A 19,744-nucleotide genomic window follows, 5' to 3' on the forward strand; every position below is an offset into this window, starting at 1 on the left:
AATGAAACGCGCGAGATGAAGCGTATAGCATTGTATCGACCGTTTCTTATTCAGATAGTAAACTATAATCGTAGGTAACGTTTACGGGAAAGTGAAAATAGACATATAAGAAGAAATAAGATGGATCTAAGAATAGGCTGGGCAATTTCAAAATATTTTATTATATTTCAGATATCGGATTGAAAGCATGATATCCCGGGTTAATTTCAGACTTTGGACAATCGACGTTTCGCCTGTATCACAACCGTATTCGAAACTTGATTCGAACTTGCAATTCATCCTATTCAAATCTCGCAATATACGGCCGTTCGCGCATTTTGAATCCGCTTAAACAGTGCGTGACCCGCAAATAATCGCATCGCGTTCCGCCGGCTTTCAAAATCAACTATGGTCAGTTCGGTTTAATTTTCGGCTGGGCATCGGTAAACTTTATCATTGCGTTAATTACCGTGCACCGTGGCTCGTGTTTGTTAATGTTGCACCCTCTCGTGCGCATTCGTTTACAGGCAGGAGTAAACGTTGCGGTTCGCATAATAATCTGCGTATCGCGTATTTATGAAAGAGTCCGTGCAAGTTTCTCCGTTTCCATGAAAGGACGATATTTCACGATATTTCCCGCAGGAGAACGGTATTCACGGAATCTCACTACCGTTTCTAGGTGACGATAATAGCTCAAGTTTGAAAATCTCATGGACTAATCGTATGCCGCGAACTAGACAATTCTCCGTACGTTCGTGTATAAAATTGAAAAAATTCTAGTCTTATCTTTGTCTCCAATGTACTCTACTTTTATACACTTTATACAGAGAAATTTGCATAATTTCCAAAGTGACCTTGTTGTATCTCGATCGAAAGAAACACCTGGTCTTAAAAGTCAAGGATCAGCCGTCAACCGTTAAACGTCGAGCAAACGCAAAACGTTCCGTTTAAATGTTCGTACCGAGTTTAAAATCACGTTGTTCGAAAATGGTAGAAAGCGGGGCGCGAGAACGCAGTAATTTGTAGCGCACCGTTAGCCCGGGGGGAAATCACTGGCTTGTATATACCTTATGCACAGCCGTAGGGGGTGTACAGTACATCGGTGTATACACCGTACACCCCGGTACTCCGGACCGCGGAGGCGTTAATAGCCGAAGGTGGCTACCGACAGTGCTTAATATGATTGACAGCACGAGCGTGGCTATGGCATATTTAGTGCGGCCAAACTCGCTTCTATAACGCGGTTATCCCAAGTTTAATTACTCTAACAGATATTCCGGAAACGTCGATAGCGTTTGGCCGATGAATATTCCGCGAAGAATGCATCCTGTTGAATTTAATTGTCCTGAATGACGCGACGGTACACGGTACAACGACAAGGGTTGACTTTGCCTTGAGCAAAATTAGATAGCGCGATAGGTTAGTACAGATAGAAGTATACGATTGCAAGTCTTTCGATGTACGATACGGTGCAACTAAAGCAGGGTAAACTCGAACGTGATCTTGAACGTAATTCGAGCGTATTCGATGAAGACGAGAAACCGAGTTTTTAAGCAGAACCGCGTGACTAGATTTCCTCGAGTAACAAAGAAATCAACAACGGTGAATGTTCTCCCTTAACTGCGATGAGGGTTCTTTTAAACATTCGACTCGTTCGGCCAACCACAACACGGAATATATCATGCCCTTAACCTGAATTTCTTTTTTCCAATTACCTTTCAAGCTGCAGGTCGATATGGAACCGGAAAGGGTCTTGGCGTGATTGGTCACGGCCAACAGCAGAGGCGTGGCAGTGATGAAGCTCTTGGACTTCGGTACGAACCCCTTCTGTACCGCATAGCTACGTGTGCGTCGCCGGAAGATCGGCGAGTCGAGGAAGCTGTCGTCGTACTGCGGCATTTTAAGAAGCTACTCCATTAAGAACCACGACGATGGATCCTCGTAACACGGATCGCAATCGGTGTCCATCCCGGTTTCACTGGGTTTTTCGAGCACAATCCTTTTTCTCATATTGTACCAACGATAAAGCACATTGCACAATTTGATGGGTAACTGGAGTTATCGAGTTATCAGCGAATTGGAAATTTATTGATCGTAGTTGGTCTTTCTTGAAATTACTGTTTACACAGATTCTTTATTTACCACTGCCGCTATTAATATTTGAGCATTTGTCTTTGCGTAAACAAAGGAAGAGTGTTTCATTGATTTCAACGTAGATTTATTAATTTTTCGTTGGAACGTAAGCGTTAAGAGCTAATCGCCACTGGCTATAAGAATGAATTGCTTGATAACGACGCAATGGTAAAAGCGATAAAGCGAAGCAGCACCGCGATAAATATACCAAGTAGCACGCGAAGAATATATATCGTGGACGCAGGCTGACGGTTCTTTTTTTGTTTCTCATTCTATCGCATAGCACGTTGTACCACGAATTCGTTGGACTTAACGCAAAAACAGCTCGATGATCCGTTCTTTCAACAGACACACACATACACGGTAGGGAACGGTAGTACCAGACTATAGTTATCGATGATCACTATCGAACAACAGCAACGTTTCTTAAGCTTATTAAGAAACACCCGTATGTAATTATACACGCATGATCTCACGAATAGTTGGTATATTTAGCAAGTGACTACAAGTTCATGCTGTATACTGTAAACAGATAACACCGGGCGACGATACACCGTTTCTTGAACTTTAATTCTACGCTGACAACGAGTGGCGGATAATTTATAATTGACGATAAACGATATAATTTTAAGATATGCTCGTGCTTGAAGAAATGCGATTATTTAGGATTTAGAGTAATTCGCATAACGGTTAATAGGAAATTTCCAAGCTCACTCTATGGTGTATATGTGAAAATAGGAAACGAATGAATTTTGAAATCTTCTATTTTGAAATGTTTTATTTCATAATTTTAACATGCTTCGTCGTATTTTATCGTTTTATCGTGCAATTAAATCAAAATAAATTTTAGATGCATGTAGTTTAGAGTAAACGGTTGGAACGGTAAGAATTGCAACGAATTCGAACGGAGATTGCACCGTGCTTCGTGAAATGATCGTTGAACGATACAGCTAGAAAAGCTGAAATATTTAAATCGAGCCACACTGATGACAGTATCGCGCCTAAATATACGTACTATGTTACATTTAGCGATGTCGAGTACATATGTGTAATATATATGTACTATAGCAAAGTGGAGTATGTACCGAGGCACATTCGAATTCCAGGATGTCTATTTTAACGCGACGGATCTTCCGTTACGATTTCTTACCGCGCTTCCTAGTTTTTCATGCAACCTCGCAGATACGATAGTAGTAATACGATATTACCGCGTTTGCTCTATGCTATCATCGTGTAAACGCGATAATATCAAATTCGATAGTACGAAATTCGAATTATTTCGAGCGATCCATCGATGAAACAACTCGAAATTATACGTATGTATAATTATTTTTATAATATATTTATTTGGTTCAACGTTCACGTTGGCAAAAAAGACGAAATGGAAATGTTTCAATGGCAAAAAAAAATGAAAAATTAAATACTGTATCATGTGTAATTATGCTACGCGATAAAAGCATTGGGTTTCTAATTTGCAGAAAGTATCGATGCTCTTTTCTCTCTTTTTTTTTTTTTCTTTTTTTCTTTTGTTCCTTTTTCTAGACCGAGCAGATCAATGTACCCGCGTTGCCTGATAAACTGTGAAATATAACCCACGACGACTCGTTTAAATTCTATAACAATAGTAGGAAACGTTTGAATCTGTTACGTTAACACAAGATGCCTTACAAACACCAGGGAAGATAGATATTTGGCATAAAAGTCTGCCAACGTAAAACAAAGTTTTAAATTTCTAATTACTTTGCAATTCCAAACAGAACTAATCTTTCCAATTCTTTGGTCACCTTCAAAAATCAATAAGAACTCAAACTCTGACTAAACAAGTCGAAAATCTTCTAATATTTCATCGTAAGGGTAAAAATCATGAATATGTTGTAACAAACATTCGTTAAACCGAATTCGATCTTGATCATATTGATTATGAAGCTTGATCAAACTGGATCGAGTTTAATGGGGTTACTGGTTGATAAAAATGCATCGATCAAGATACGTAATACGTAGTAGGTATAATGCGAAGCGGCGAGATACTTGGAGGTTCCGTCAGTTTTCACGACAAACGATCCGCGGTTGCTGGAGCGGCAAGTCGACCTTTTCTCCACCTTCGACCGCCCTGATCGCGATTCCGCCATCGCTTTTTACTGCTTTCCGAACGACTATGATTCGATACAAGACCAGGAGGTCGATCGTGTAATGTAACTAGTTGCACGCTGAACTGAACACAAGGATCAAGTTTTTCTGGCTTACTTGTTCTCGTTAAATTATCGAGTTTTCTGGCCAAATTTATACATACGAGGCAACGACTTGAAACCTTTGTCGAAGAAATGAAACGTGGCTGCCTCGTTAGGTAACCTATTGGCGAAGTAAGGGCGAAACGAACCGTAAAAAGAAAAAAAAAAAAAAGATATATGTATGTATAGTTATAAGCTGGATAATGCAAAGAGAAAAAGAAATACGGTGTTCGAAAGATACATGCGGTGTGAAACAGAAAGTAGGTACATATAAAAAACAGTGAATAAGATGCGCACATATTCAATTAGAGAGGAAATATTTTATTTATTGGTACGTACGTATGTAAGTATAGTGCTATATCTTAATATGCAGATTTTTCTATTATTAACTTTCTATTATTAACAGGCATGTCGACAATAATTCTCACGTTTCTCCTACTGTTAATAATGCGAATGAATGAAAAATTGATCATAGTAACGAAACAGTGTCAAATCTTGGATGATTAAGCTTATCGAAAATAAAGTTTGATAAAATAGGATATTCTTCCGAGAACTAGTATCATATTGCACGGAAGAACGAAAATTTCTTTAACTTAAACTCCAGTCGAATTAACCGCTTGGTATACATCAGGTGATATATCGCGAAACGCTCTAAATCAGCCTAAAACTTACTTATTCTTTATTTGTAACATGTTTTATGTTTAGGATTGGTCGAAAACTGATTTTTACCCTCGATATTCGTAACTAAAAGCACATAAAATGTCTCATATATCTAATATTTGTATGTTTGTAGCTGTCATTTCGGATAAAGGAAAGAGAAAAAGAGAAAGATTTCTAAAAATACAACATACTCTGTGTTTACAATCTTTTAACGCGGTTAATTCCGTCGATAAAAATAAATTTCTGTTATTCGGAGGAGCCGTGCTACTAAAGAGATATGCAAAATATCTCGTCTATAAATGTAAGAAGAAATGTAAGAAGTAATGTCACCTCTAAACGTGAACGTTTAGAGAAACGTCTGAAGCACGATAGTACCACGATCAGCGATCCTCTCTTAGCAATACGTTGTCAAATAACAACAAATTTGCCAACCTAACCCCGTTGGTAAAGTACGAACGTCCTAACCTAACCCCAAGAACAATCTTGACAACAAACCGACGCAATTATTTAGCATACTCTTCGACAGCCTTGTAATTATGCAGAGCCGCGGGAATTTCGCGACGGACCGAAATTTCCTGATTAATAATAATCGTAATTAGCAATGATGAACTTGCGACCCAGTTATACTCGGCTTCCTGTCACGCCTAAGGCTTTGCATTATTTTTCGAGCTGGACGATCCATTGGTGCGATTCGCGCGATTTTCTCTTGCGTTTGACGTCGAACGTCAAGATCGATAGGACTTTATTTTAGCCTGGAAACAATAAGACGAGTTAATTCTAACGAAAAATAAAATCGGGCGAATCGAGCATAAAAATTTATCATCGCGGACTGGTTTTTTTATTTCCTTCCATCTGTCCCTGGTGTTTTTGTTTCTCCTTTGATCTTTCTTTAATCCGTTTACGCCCGATTAATTGAGTTGAAGTTTATTCTTTCTAATTAAATTTCATTGGATTGCACGATTAAGACACGGCCAATGACAGAATATTTAAATGCAACTAACGACATACAACTTCCATATTGCATGTAGAATCAATTAGTTATATCTAGTATATAATAATTAAATAGTTTGCTTCTGCTGTTGATACGATTATTTCGTTTCATCCGTTAATCATCTTTGTCGCAATTTTGAAATATTAAATTATCTCGGCTGGAAAAAATGTTTCTCTTTAATTTATTATTTCGTCGGTTTACCTTCTAAATGAACCAATTATTTCCAAAGTTTCCAAGTGGATTGTTGTTTAATTGTTCAAAGAATGAAAAGTAATCGCTTCGATGTCGCTTATCGTCATCATCTTTGACCGCGGAACGTCGTTCACACGGATTAAAACGCATATCGGTCGCTGCGCCGGCTCCTATTCAGCTAACTAATCGGGCCTTGATCGTTTATTACGCAGCATCTATGCGCCGTTTGCTCCAGATCGTCTGACGTGTCGCGATCTAGGTCGTCAAGAGCATCGCGTAGATCTTTTAATCGCCACTTTGCGGAAAAACACGCTCGATCTCGGCGAAACGAAACGAAACGGGTGGAAGGAACGTCCGAAGAAGAGAGCTGAACATACGTATTTGGCAAATATCGTGCCGACTCGACGATATCGATTGAACGGAACGTTGGTTACGCGAATCGGTAAATTGCGTACGACCGCTTCAGTTTGCTTATGTACGTGTCGCGACATTTTCGCGAACGAGCTCCAACGTAAGCGGGATCTTTGCGCGTTAAAAATCTGTACGACGCGACATCGTGTGTCGTCACAATGCCGAATTGACTCGAATCGCTCGAACCGCTCGAACCGCTCGAACCGCTCGAACCGCTCGAACCGATCGAACCGATCGAATTGTAAATGCCGACAATGAGTAAACGACGGTGTATAAATTCGGCAATTAACGATCAAGTATTTCGATAGGAAGACCTGCGAAATCTCTTCAAGGGCAAATTTATCAAGTCCATAAAGAAACAATTAGTTTTAACTTTTCACTTATTGGATATTAAAATACATGTATAAATGTTATTAAGCGAGACGTACAATATTTTTTTAAATGATCGAGAATTATATTTATCACCGTTTTGTAACTAAAATATAGTATAGAACATTCGCTCTGTTTAATCGTTTGGTACGATAAATTGAATTTTATATTTTATAATATATAATGCTTTTTCCACTTTTTTTCAAAAAGTTTCAAAAGTTTCGAAGAGCATCGATGACTTTTTTTTATCCATTGATTCGTATTATTTATTTGAAATGGTGGAATAAATAAGCTGCGATTGTATTAAACTATAGTCTCGATTACTTGCGGAACCCGAACGAAGAAAAACAACCAAGATCAACTATTAAATATAAAACGGAATTTTCGTCCAAGTAAACTTTCGCTAGTAAGCTTGAACTGTGACCAACGTTTTTCACGTTTTTCTTTCTCACTATTCTGATCATGAGATCACTTAACCGTTCAATGAATTTTCATATTTTCGTTGAAACGTTGTTGTTCCTTTTAGTGAAACGCGTACACACACAAACCATATGCAATACCAGCAATTTATGTGATAATCTCTCTCCATATAGTATAATTAGAAAAATGATTAGTCAGCCTTATCTATGCTTTTCACTTTATTCGGCAACTTGTACGAATTTCTTTATCTTCTCTAAGAAAGAATCGTTATAAATAAATCTTACGATCCATTCACAAGCAACATCGGCAGAGTCCCACTTTCATTCAACGTTCAACTTGAAACACCGCTGTTATTTATCTCGAAAACAGGTAGTATTGCACGAACGAGTGAATAACGAGTAAAACCGAGCCTCCGATCGAACAAATCAACGTTAGTTGTTACTGCGACACACTTTTACGTTTAAATATAAACGTTACTTGCATTGAGAATTTCGTTTTCAAACGCCAAAAGTAAATTCTCAAATTTCTTCGTCGCACATCCATTTCGAATTAGTCGATTTTAAAGAAAATCCACTTTACACCAACTTAGTAAAAATGACTTGTAAGTGAAGAGGAAGGAACGTCGAACAATTGTTTACTTGGTGTAACTAGACACAAGAATTATCCTAGAGCTTCCAAGTCGTCGATCGTCGAGTGATTCGCGATTGTTGGTGGAAAAGAATCGAGAGCTTTACTTTCAACGACTAACTCGATACACGCTGTTCTCGAGTTTTGAAATCCTTGGGAATCGCCACGAAGCGATAAACCGAGAAACCTTGCTTTTCGCGTAACTCCAGATATTGTCCTAAAATCCTCGATCGATCAGCAAAGATTATTATCAAGATCTATAGAAAATACATTAATATTTACTAGAATCTGCAGGTTTTCACGTAGGTATTTAATATTCACCACGACGAAAGGCTATGAGAAGATAAAGATGAGAATAAAAGAAATGTTACTTGCGATACGACCCGATGTACATTGTTGATTTCTAGTTGGAAACTCATCGATGAATTTATTACTCGACGAAGCTCCGTTTTGGTGGAAGATCGCGGAACAACTAAAGATTCGCACTCGGCAAGCTTTGCCTCTGATGTAACGCGATACATCTATACTACACACCATCAACCATGGAACTTGGATGAACGCAATGTGAATCGTGAAAAACTGATGTACTTATCGTGGAGATTATTACCGCAATTTTACAAATCCGTCATTGATTTCTTAATAAGCTAATCTGAGATATGAAAAGCTTTAGTATAGCGAATAATTGAGAAACATTGCTCTTAAACGTATACGATGTAAACTCGTAGTAAACTCGTCGGGCTCGTATCGAATTTGCGAATCTTCCCCTAATCTTCGTATTACAAAACTTTGTTAAACCGCTGATCATTGCTGCTAGATGTATCGTCTCTATCTTCGAATACAAATTAATCTATTAATCTTTACAATAAGCTTTTAACAATAAATAGTAGTAGATGATAGTGGACGATGTTTTATGTTTTAGTAAGAAATCTTTTAGCCCATAAAGTTTAAAATTGACAAAGATAAGGTAATTTTGATCGAGTCGCTCCATTTCCGCTCTTGCAAACGTATATGTAACATAATGTATTTTTAATAGGACTTTGGTGTTGCGTTAAGAGGCGAAAAGATTCCTAAATGAATTATGTTTGTGATATTAGCGATTAATACAGCGATTGGCTGATTATCTTTTCTATCAACGAATTAAAGATGAGGAATTTTTACTAGTGTGTCTAGTGAGTAACTGAATAACCGAATGCATCTTGTTAGTCGTGGGAACGGAAAGTTGATCGAAATTTCATACGAATCTTGATGTTGATTTACCTTGATTTCTATCGTTTTTCAAACTGTAAATCTACAAAGTTTCAACGAGATAACACCAATCTTCCTATATTTAATGCACCTCGTTTTATCCATCGTTTCCATCGATCCGAAAACTATCAATTTCCACGCAGTCATACGATCGTAGAAAAAGTAAGAATCGATCCACTTCACCACGGCAAATATATATCCACTAAAAAACTAATCACTCGTTAGAGACACTCTGCATCTATCTTGAACACGGATTGTTGCTCGCGTCGATTCATCTTCCATAAATTTCCTCATTGTGTATTTTCTGGAAGATTAGAATCTTTACTTTCGAAGTAATAGTCCATACACTTTCTCCAAAGCGCGAACAATTACATAAAACCGATATACCTACGTAAAACGGATTCACCACGATTGTTACAACCAAGTTTCTATACCAGCTTCTAGACTTGTTTAACACAACTGATTTTTACAACAGTAATGCATCTTCTACGATTAACGCAATCAACGATCGAGAACTTTTACCTTCAGCTCTGTATTATCCTTAGGCAAATGTGTAATCAGTCTGAAACGAATTTTCACATCAAGCCAACACGATTCTCTAATCTGTGCACCGTAGTGTTCCTGAGTTTCCACCGTGCGCTGACGCGATCGGTCACAGAAAACTGATCCGAATTGATCAATCGGCTGAAATTCGTCAGGATCTTGAAAATCTCACCGAAAAACTTCACTGACTGACTCAACGTCGTTTCGTTGTGTTCGACGTTTAGACGAGTGCGTTAGAGACGTCTACGAAAGAGCACCGAGCGTAAATCTGGTCCGCGGATCGGATTCCAAACAGGTCCGTCCGTGTTTAAACGACAGAGTCAAAGAGAGGCAAGTCGCACGCGAATCCGGAGGTGAACCGCGTCTAATACTCGTGGACCGTCCACTAGCAGGATCGCCCAGTAATATCTGTGACTTTGGCCGGGAAAGAAGGCTTGTCTATTTTAACGGGTCAGAGAGACAGAGAGACAGAGAGCGAGAGAGAGAGGGTCGCGCGCGCGCGTGCACAATCTAGCCTCGCAAAGGTTTGCGCGGTAGAGTGAGACACAAGAAAATACAAAGAAGAGACGAGACAAAAGGCCACGCACATAGGCAGCCGCTCTTACGCTCGTTCTTTATTTCGTCGAGCAGAGACGAGTAGAGAAAGAGAAGAGAAAGAGAAGAGAAAGGCAAGAGGAAAAGAAGAAAAAGAGAAGAGAGAGCGAGAAGAGGAGACGAGGAATTGAGAAGCAGAGAAGGAGGCGGCACAATTTATTTGCGGACCCCTGCAGCACTGTGTCAGCGTGCGATGGCTAGAACTACTTTTCTTCCTCCTCTTTTTCTCGTTTCATCTCGCTCGCCGTTCTTTGCTTCTCGTCTTCGTCGACGATGCAATGGACATTGTCATTGCCATTGCACCATAAATTGGTTTAGCTCGCGTAAGAAAACGACCGTGCAGATTATAATTTTCCTCCAATCAAAGCTTTCCTTCCCTCTTGTTTAGGTGTCATGGCTCGAACGATCGGTCACTTACCTTCGAACAAAGATCTCTGACTTATGGCTAATCACCCTTTCTTTTTTTTTTTTTTTTTTTTTCGTTGTCCCTCTTAAAGATTATATTGCATTATTAATTTTTCTACAGTTTCATCGACAAAAAGTTGCAGGTGATTAAAAGAATTAACGGATAAAGTCTCGAAATCCCACCCTCCCCTCCACCCAGTGGCCAATCGACACGAAATTTGCGAGGGTTGATGGAGCTAGAGAGTAAGAAGTAGCAAACCCCACGTATAAAATTTTAACTTCAGGTATCGGTTAATTTCCAAGATATTAGTAAAAAATTTTTAGCGTTATACATCGAATTCTGCCTATACAAACGTCATTGATACAACCGTTCCCGTTATAGTTAATAGTTATCTCGACGATTCGTCGAATAGCCGGTGATACGATATAATATAATAACGATATCGACCTCAGTACCTGTAGGATATTTCACGTAAAACAGGTTACTGTAACTTTGGTCGCCCAACCACATACGTTTCCTGTTCTATTTAAACATTCTCTAAAGTGATTGAGCAATCGAATGCTTGATCATTTTGACAATCGACAACTACTACAGCGAGAACGGTTGAATAGCGACGCATGTATAGGCAGAATTCGACATATGCTATATTCAAAATATTTTTTTATTAATATCTGAGGAAAACTAATAAACACTTTTCCTTGTCGTGCTTTCCGCGACTCTCAAATTTCATATCGGATCGTCTCGGAATTATAGCCGAATTAACAAACTTGTATCGCGCGGTCTCTAGTTATGTGAAATGTTTGCTGCCCGATCGTTTCAAAGAAATGGAGAAAATCTACTACTGATCGTAAATAGTATTTATCCGTAATCCTAGCAATACATTGCACGTAATGCGACAATGATCTTTTACAGTACTATCACGGAATGAAAAAAAAAGCAAGATAAGAGAACGACTGAATAACCGAAATGAATAACTCGAGGATAATATTTGTATACGCGACGTGTCAAATCAATAAAAACTAGGATATTTATCATAATTATAAATGTAAATGGCTAATAACTTATCAAAAACTCGTTCCTTACCATACTTTGATGGTAGTACTTGTACCTTAGTTTAATAATACATTACGGATAAATAAGAATAGCCTACATTTTAACTGACTTTCTAATTCCGGAAACGTAGTATAAAATATATAATGATTTAAGAAAAATATTGTAATTTGGAGATACTAATGTCACTTTCTCAATACTCGTACAAATTTTAAATAAATTGTCAAGTTGTAAGTCCTCGAATGCTTATCGTCAAACAACTTTCCAAATACTCTTTGATATCTTAATCTCGATATTTTATCGTCTCGAACGTCGTTCAACTTCTTCGCATTTTTTCGCCTAATAATATCCTAATAACTCTGAAATAATAAGAATGAGAAATCAAGTTAAATTAAGATACTATTTAGATACATACTACTACCTATTAAATACATTGGATCTCTATCATCGACTAAACGCAACAATTTTTTAATGAAATTCTCTGTATGCGCTTTTCTATGGCTCTAACGCGGCCGAATCTCTCAAAATTTCAATTCATATCGTTACATTCGTACCAAAATCATCGATTATTGTTTCACGAAACGATTAATGTCGGTAAAAAATCTCGTGTACAAGATAAAGCAACAAAGCGTCTGCAAAACTTACGTTCTCTATAAACGAATCCCACGACCATTGTGACTGGTCCAGCTAGGAAAATTTCTTTTCAACCTGCTCGATCCTTTGTCGCAGACACGTTGTTGTATCACGGAACAAGAAGACTCTTTGGCTCAGGTTCGTTTCGCCATGACGATTACCTTGAAGGCTCGCGATTATCTGTATACGCGGAGATATTGAACGATAAGGAAACGATAATGACGACGATTAATTTCCGAAGGAAGGCGAAGGAGGTGTCGTATCGAGCTCAGTTAGTAGCCTCGATGCGACGCAACGTGTGCGTTATGTGCGTGCAACGAGAGCCTACAGAAGAATAAGACGCATGGGATCCGTTGGATCCGTCAGAACCTAAATTAGGATCAAGCGTAACACGTACGTCGACTGGTTTTCGCACGTGCACGTCCCCCTCTAATCCGTGTACCGAGATCACGTTTGCTCGACGAAACGTGAAAACAGATGCATATTCATGAATCGCCGGTGAATGTACCACGCACACGCTACAGATCCCGGTCTCTTCCTGACGCTGCATCGCATCGGTGCTTGATATACGGATGTATGCGGTATACGAAACCCACGACATTTGCCCCTGTGGCCTCGCGTCCAGCATAGCTACCGATGGCAATCGAGAAACACGGGCATCTAAGAATCTAATCCTAAACCCGATCGTTGATGACCAACTGCCTATGCATATGTGTACACACGTCTAATATAACATATAGGATTTGTTTCCTATTCCTGACGCTGTTTATGGTATAATGTATGGCGCGGTATCTGCTTCTTGACTATCTTTACTCGAGAAATATAATCGATATTGTCGAGAGGTCGCTCTTTAACGAATTACTTACTTCGTAAAGTCAGTGGTCTGCTATGTCGTTGGATATCGCGGACTAAAGTTGAGATTCAGAATAATCAAACATTTGAATATTGGACATTTGAAACATTTGGAAAAATGGAATCGATATGTATTGAACAAATCTAACGTAACGAGTCTCATTTTTATCGTTATTCTATGAACAACGTCCCTCTGTGACGAAGGAAAAAGAAAGAAAAGAAACAGATAAAAGAGAAAAGAAAAATAAAGGAGAAAGAAGAGGAAACTGTTCCGCCGAAATTTCATCTTTCCAACCGTAAGACACGCACTTTTACATGCCAGGAGTACGTACCCTATATTTCCCCGTGTCCTGTTTTCACCGAGGAGATCCAGCAGGAGAACGTAACTGAGGCTGGACGTCGCATATACAATGTCAACAGAGCAGAAAGGAGAAAGGCCAGAGAACGCGTAGAATTTAATCGCACTTCGATCTAGCGCACGTTCTTACCTTTCCTTGTTCACTTTCGCCTCCCTCCCTTTCTTTTTCCAGACAAAGACAAAGTCATTTAATCTGCTCGAGCATCGCCGGCTGCGGGCATTTACGCGACACACCATAGAATTATTTCAACGAACCAGCCGGTCTAGCTGGAAATTTAACGAGAGTACGCTTTTCATCAGGAATTGCCTGGCAAAACCGTGGATTTATTATTGACCGAGTTCACAGTGTCCAGCTCGTCTAACCGAGAGGGTACAATTTCTCCTCTTCTCCAACGCTCTTCCGTTTATGGCTATGGTAATTGTTCGCGAAATGCGAGCTTGCGATTTTTCGCCGAGAAGAGACTCGATCGTCCGCGGTGAATTTCTTGGTAATTTGAGATTCTTTCTCGATGTAAATGTTGTAGTAACTGGCAGGTAAACACGAAACGGAGGACCTTTTCGTCGTCAAATTGTTATTCGAGTTGATTTATGATAAAAACATTTAAAATACGTAGAGAAGGAATGCATATGTGGCGGCACTCGACCTCGGAAATTTCCAACGGTTTCGCGGCACAAAGCGCTTTATCTTAAAAGCGCTATGCCGACAAGCCTTAGGTGTCATCGATATCCCTACGGCTCCTTCGCCGAATTTTCGGGAGAACGCACACGCGGTAATCGTCGCGGGCTTCTAACAAACGCGCGCGATATCGATGGCCAACAAAGAAAAGAATCGGCGTGGCTTTTGAATCAAAGAGATTCAGTCTGCCCCGAGCTGCGAAGTGCGAAGGATTACGCGAAACGAGCGCCCGACTTCCTATAACCTGCGTCAAGCATTGATCGTTACCAAGCGTTGTTAATTGTTAATTGTTGTTTGTTGTTAGTTGTTATTGGACGTCAATTGTTACTAAGTTAATAAACGCCTTTTTCTTGTTGAAACATCTGAGCATTCCTTCTACACCTATCACGACATACCACTTCACATATAATGTACAAAATTCTAATATAGAAATAGATCAGTTGGAGAAAAAGCTTTTGCTACTTTCGACGACTTGACGCGATGGTAAAAGTGTATTAAAAGTTTGTTAATCGATAATAACTGTAACTTTGTTGACGCCTTTTTCTCCGCGTAACGTTTGTAACCCGTTGATAGATCCGGCGGATTTATTTTTCAGATGCGAAAGACCATGCCACAACATGAGAGACACATCACGATTTCAACCGGCAACAAATCAACTCGCATTAAACACAATTACCCAGCGACAGATGACGTAGGGTATATATCGAGTTAGTTGCTACTACTAGCTATCAGACGAATTGATCAAACTGCCTTTACTTGAAGAATATCTACCCGTCACCAGTCCTACGTGGTCGAACATATCAATTCCGATAAGTAGCACTTATTATAATAATAAAATAAAAGCGTTAGATATTCTGCGGCCATTTTATTACGCGTTCAATTTATAATTAAAAAGAGAAAGAAAGAAAGAAAGAAAGAAATTTACATCACCATTTTATGATAATATAAAGTCTCATATTGCTGCCTAAATTACGTCGAATAGATAATAGCGTGTACATTTCGTTAATAATTTATGCATGTATTTTATCTTGTACAGTATAAATTTTGTCCGATGTTTGTGATTCGATGGAGTATTAAAAGGCCGAGAAAACGAATCTGTGTTATACGAATAATAAGAAGCAAGTTAATAGTAATGTCTGTGACTTGTTCGCCCTTTATATACAATATATGCATACCGTGTTATAATTACAGTTTCAAAAGTTATCAACATTCGTGCCAATAGTTATATTAATTATTTTAATTATCTTTAGAATATGTACGTAATATACACTTATATTCTCATTGTTATAAGAATATCTTTCGTGCGTAGAATATTGTTCGACATTTAGATAAATATACCTTCAAGATAGTGCGGAAAATATTTCAAAACATCTCAAATGTTCTCTGATAGAATAGTCTCTGACAGACCTCCATCTCTAATAAATACGCGTATTATACACTACGCGTCCTATTTAAATTATCTGACCACACCATTTTCTATTAAATTCGCGTGCAACATGTGTATATAGTAAAAGGCAACGTAACAACATAGTTACTGCGATCAATTGCACGCAGAGAGCAATCGAAATGAAAAACCGCATACTCGATGCAACGCGACGCGTTCCGTGTAATTTTTAAACAACGTAAACAAACTTACGATTCTGACTTCTCGAGGCTTTAACACGTTCACTGCTGATCGGATCGAATTACGACACATATGTATGTACGTATGTAGTTTTCCTAGAGAAAACCTATAGTTTGAGTTTGACATCGAAATTGATATGTACTTTTGATACGCGTACCAACGGAAATATGAGATGTACGCAATGAACATGTTAATATCGTCGCATTCGATGCCGACCTACGTATACGTAAGTAAGTATGTAACTCTTTGTTTGAAGCGTGCGAACGCGAACTAAAAAAACTCGCGACACGGGCAGCTGTTCGGATTACATTGGGCTCGCCCCTGGCGCGTGGACGGTTTATTGACACACTCTCCAGGCGACCGCGTATTATTACCAGTGTCGTGCATCCGCCGCGTAACGTTTTTCAAGAAAGGAAACGATTGTCCTAGCATCAGGATGAATCTCTACGGGGGCTCTATGGACTCTAGGAGAAGAAGAAAATCAACGATGCTTCCACCTCCCGTGCCATTCTTTCCACTCTTCGTGCGGTTCTTCTTTCACTTTCGCATCATCGGGCAACATTAATCCTTTGAGATGCAGTTTCAAAAATGTGTACCATATTCCTTCGAACGACGATGCGATATACAATTTCCATTTATAGATTCGAACGCGAGGAACAAATTTCGTTAGTTTCGCACGAAAAATGGAATTTTTGAAATTAGAGCGATGCGATCTTGATGTGTCGAACGAAAGGTGAAGTTGTAAACGCGTTTACCGGGTGCAGTTACCCTTCCTTCATTTATAAGTGACATTCGGTGAGCGTGATGTTTGTTGAAAGGTACATTATCCACGTTTCAGAAAGATGCCCGTTGTAATCGTCAATTGTAATGAAACGGGCACCTGTAGCAATGTGACACGCAATGTGGAGAAGAAAGAAAGAAGAGAGAAAGAGAAACGATAGAAGAAGCGTGCTAACGCATATGCTTTTGACGTTTCGCGTCCGGTAGCGTCCGTGAACGATTACACTGCTAATATTTAGATTAACGCGGCAGTGACTATAGCGGCGTTCGAGGATCTTAAGCTGTGAGAAATTCTTGTGATACGCGCGTAAACGAGTAAGAATTTGACTGACAAGGGAGAAAAAGAAGAACGGTGACGACGGCCGGGTTCCGTCGTTGTTGCAGAACATCCTATACTTACATACTTACATACGTTCTCTTTGATCGCAGGTCATAGTACTTACACAGTATATCACTCACCTGCATGCTTCTCCGACTTCGGCGTGGAGGCCATCGCTAGCCGATAGTATGTCCTCTCGAGCCACGACACTATCTCACCATTTCTACGAATGATCGCATCGTAAACTACACACCAGTAACTGCCGCGGCGTTTTCAGTCTAATGTAAACCCGACGTGCACCGCTACATCTTCGTTTGTCAGCCATGTTTCGGGGCGCGAGCGCGCGAACCGCCATCGCGCGGTCACGATTCGAACACAACCACCATCCAGAGCAATATGGCCGGCCGACTGTCATTCGGGTGACATTTCACTCTATTTTCGATCTCGGAAGCATGTTTTCGAACAACTAATTTTTACAAGCGCAACATGTTCTGCGACTGCACTCGCGCGAGAATAGAAACCGCGACACTGGTTAACCCGCTGCGACGATTCGCTTCATAAGTATCGCCGTGTGAAAATTAATCGGAGGAGTGGCGGCGCAACGACTGACTCTGCTACGTTGGTACAGTGGCTCGCAAAAATCATCGTCCACCGCACCGATGTGATCGAATACAGTCTGTAGCAAAATATATTTCAATGGCTTCACGCTTTAACCGTGATGAGGAGTGAGTACCGAGCAACCAACGAGAATGTATGACGAGACATTGCGTGAATTTCTTATAAGTTGAACAATCATTTGTTAAGAAAATAAAGTGAGTTAGGCGAAAATCATATTTCCTGTTTATGCCTCTCGGAGATTCATAGAAAGTTATTATTCACATAAACCCGTGTAAAACCTCTGATATCAACAAATTGGGAACAAGTATACGGGTTTATTTTTGCCGATGTTAAAGTAAAATGGGGAACTCTGGCTTGAAGCAGCATTACGAAACTGCAAAGAAAACCGGAACGTTAAAATTGTCAGAAAGGAAACTCGACGAATTTCCACAAAATCTACTAGCTTTGTCGCCACTGTTACGAACATTGGATCTATCGGAGAACAAATTTGGTCATATTCCCGATGAAATTGGGAATTTCACATTATTAAAGCAGTTGAACCTTAATCATAACAAATTGACCACTTTGCCCGAAGCACTTGGAGCATTGACCAAGTTAGAATGTTTAAACGCAAGTTCGAACCAAATAAAAAGTATCCCTTGGTCTTTATCTAAACTAATACGTTTGAAACAGGTCAACTTATCTGATAATCGTATAACCGAATTTCCCCCCATGTTTTGCGAGTTAAAATTTCTGGACGTATTGGATTTATCGAAGAATCGAATTACCGTAATTCCCGACGCGGCTGCGGCATTACATGTGGTTGAACTTAACCTCAATCAAAATCAAATATCGACTATATCTGACAAATTGGCGGAATGTTCGCGCCTAAAAACGTTAAGACTCGAAGAAAATTGTCTACAACTGAGCGCGATACCTACCAAAATTTTGAAAGATTCCAAGATTTCCGTTCTCTCTGTCGAAGGAAATTTATTCGAAATGAAACAATTCGCTAATCTCGATGGTTATGATAACTACATGGAAAGGTATACTGCGGTAAAAAAGAAACTGTTTTGAGAGTTATTCTATAGAATAATTCATTACGAAATTTGTTATAGATAATAATAATAATTACATAATTATGTTATGACGTTGAAAACAAGCCGCATCGTGTTCGTGCAATTGTATTATACTCGATATCTGCGATAGAGTAATCATAATAATAAAATTCTTAAACTATTCGTGAGATAAGAACGTTTTTAATAAATTGATGAATGCTTCTACGAAAAAGCATTTTTATATTTAACAAAAAAGAGAGAGAGAGAGAGAGAGAGAGATGCATTCATTAGTAGATGATGAGCTCGATATACGATATAAAAATTATATATACAAATAATGTACATACATATAAACCCTTGATCCGGTATAAAATTCAGGATTTCAGTTTTTATTACATGGATTATAAAAAGATGTCTTGATATATATTTCGTGTTGCGATATAGTTCTTACAGAAATGATCATATAATAATAATAATAATAATATATTTTGCGAAAAATTCTTGCATTTTTTGCTTGTTTTTTTTTTCATGTTTCAAATAAGCAAAAACACCATTTTTAAAAATATCTATACATATTTCTATACGTTGCAAACTAAACCTTATAGATACAATCAGAAATATGTTTGAAGCAAACATTTCTAAAGTTATTATAACCAATTATAATATGTAAATGTACACAAAACTTTGTCATTGTGTATATGATATTGCGTATGTGTAATCTAATTATTTCATAAACTAAGTTTCGTAAAAATAAATTGTGCTCTTATTTTGAACTTATAACTTTTACTACGTTTCCTAATCAATTTTTGTCGCGTATAATTATAATATTTACAAGTATAAATAAAATTATTTTACTATTGCGAGTGAAAAACAAATGATGTTCTGCATCCCAAAATGGCGTGTCTGGTCTTTGCTTTCCGAACAGGAAGAGTTGCTGAAATTAAATAAAAAAAAATCGGCAGGTGAGTTACGGGCAGAAAAAAAAGTTACTTACATGCT

The 19,744-nt window shown here is 38.7% G+C and overlaps 2 protein-coding genes and 1 long non-coding RNA gene across 14 annotated transcripts in view; 2 read left to right on the plus strand and 1 right to left on the minus strand.

The window, feature by feature from the left end:
- The window catches only part of LOC100647525 (guanine nucleotide-releasing factor 2), a 65,350-nt gene extending 47,994 nt beyond the window's left edge, over positions 1-17,356 (minus strand). For 5 of the 12 annotated variants that reach the window (XM_048404306.1, XM_048404302.1, XM_048404310.1 and 2 more), the window contains exon 1: positions 1,695-3,679. In XM_048404306.1, coding sequence (XP_048260263.1) covers positions 1,695-1,878 — 184 coding nt within the window. In that variant the 5' untranslated portion in view covers positions 1,879-3,679. Of the gene's footprint in view, positions 1-1,694; positions 3,680-7,667; positions 9,204-9,267; positions 9,736-12,493; positions 12,537-17,230 lie in introns of those variants that run through there. The other 7 variants (XM_048404299.1, XM_048404300.1, XM_048404298.1 and 4 more) reach the window with 7 other exon arrangements.
- LOC125384710 lies at positions 4,533-5,772 on the plus strand. The gene is made up of 2 exons (XR_007223415.1): positions 4,533-4,671; positions 4,747-5,772. It is a non-coding gene; the product is annotated as an uncharacterized LOC125384710 (long non-coding RNA).
- A 279-nt stretch (positions 17,357-17,635) lies between the features above and the next one.
- LOC100651339 (leucine-rich repeat-containing protein 57) lies at positions 17,636-19,518 on the plus strand. Its single transcript, XM_003399159.4, has one exon. The coding sequence runs from the start codon at positions 18,048-18,050 to the stop codon at positions 18,762-18,764; it is 717 nt and encodes a 238-aa protein (XP_003399207.1). The 5' UTR covers positions 17,636-18,047; the 3' UTR covers positions 18,765-19,518.
- Positions 19,519-19,744: the final 226 nt, after the last annotated feature.

The sequence above is a fragment of the Bombus terrestris genome, chromosome 3, assembly GCF_910591885.1.
Source record: "Bombus terrestris chromosome 3, iyBomTerr1.2, whole genome shotgun sequence".
Lineage (NCBI taxonomy): Eukaryota > Metazoa > Arthropoda > Insecta > Hymenoptera > Apidae > Bombus > Bombus terrestris.

Excerpts from the sequence above, each read along its gene's own strand:
- LOC100651339 (XM_003399159.4), top strand. The coding sequence starts at position 18,048 with ATGGGGAACTCTGGCTTGAAGCAGCATTACGAAACTGCAAAGAAAACC.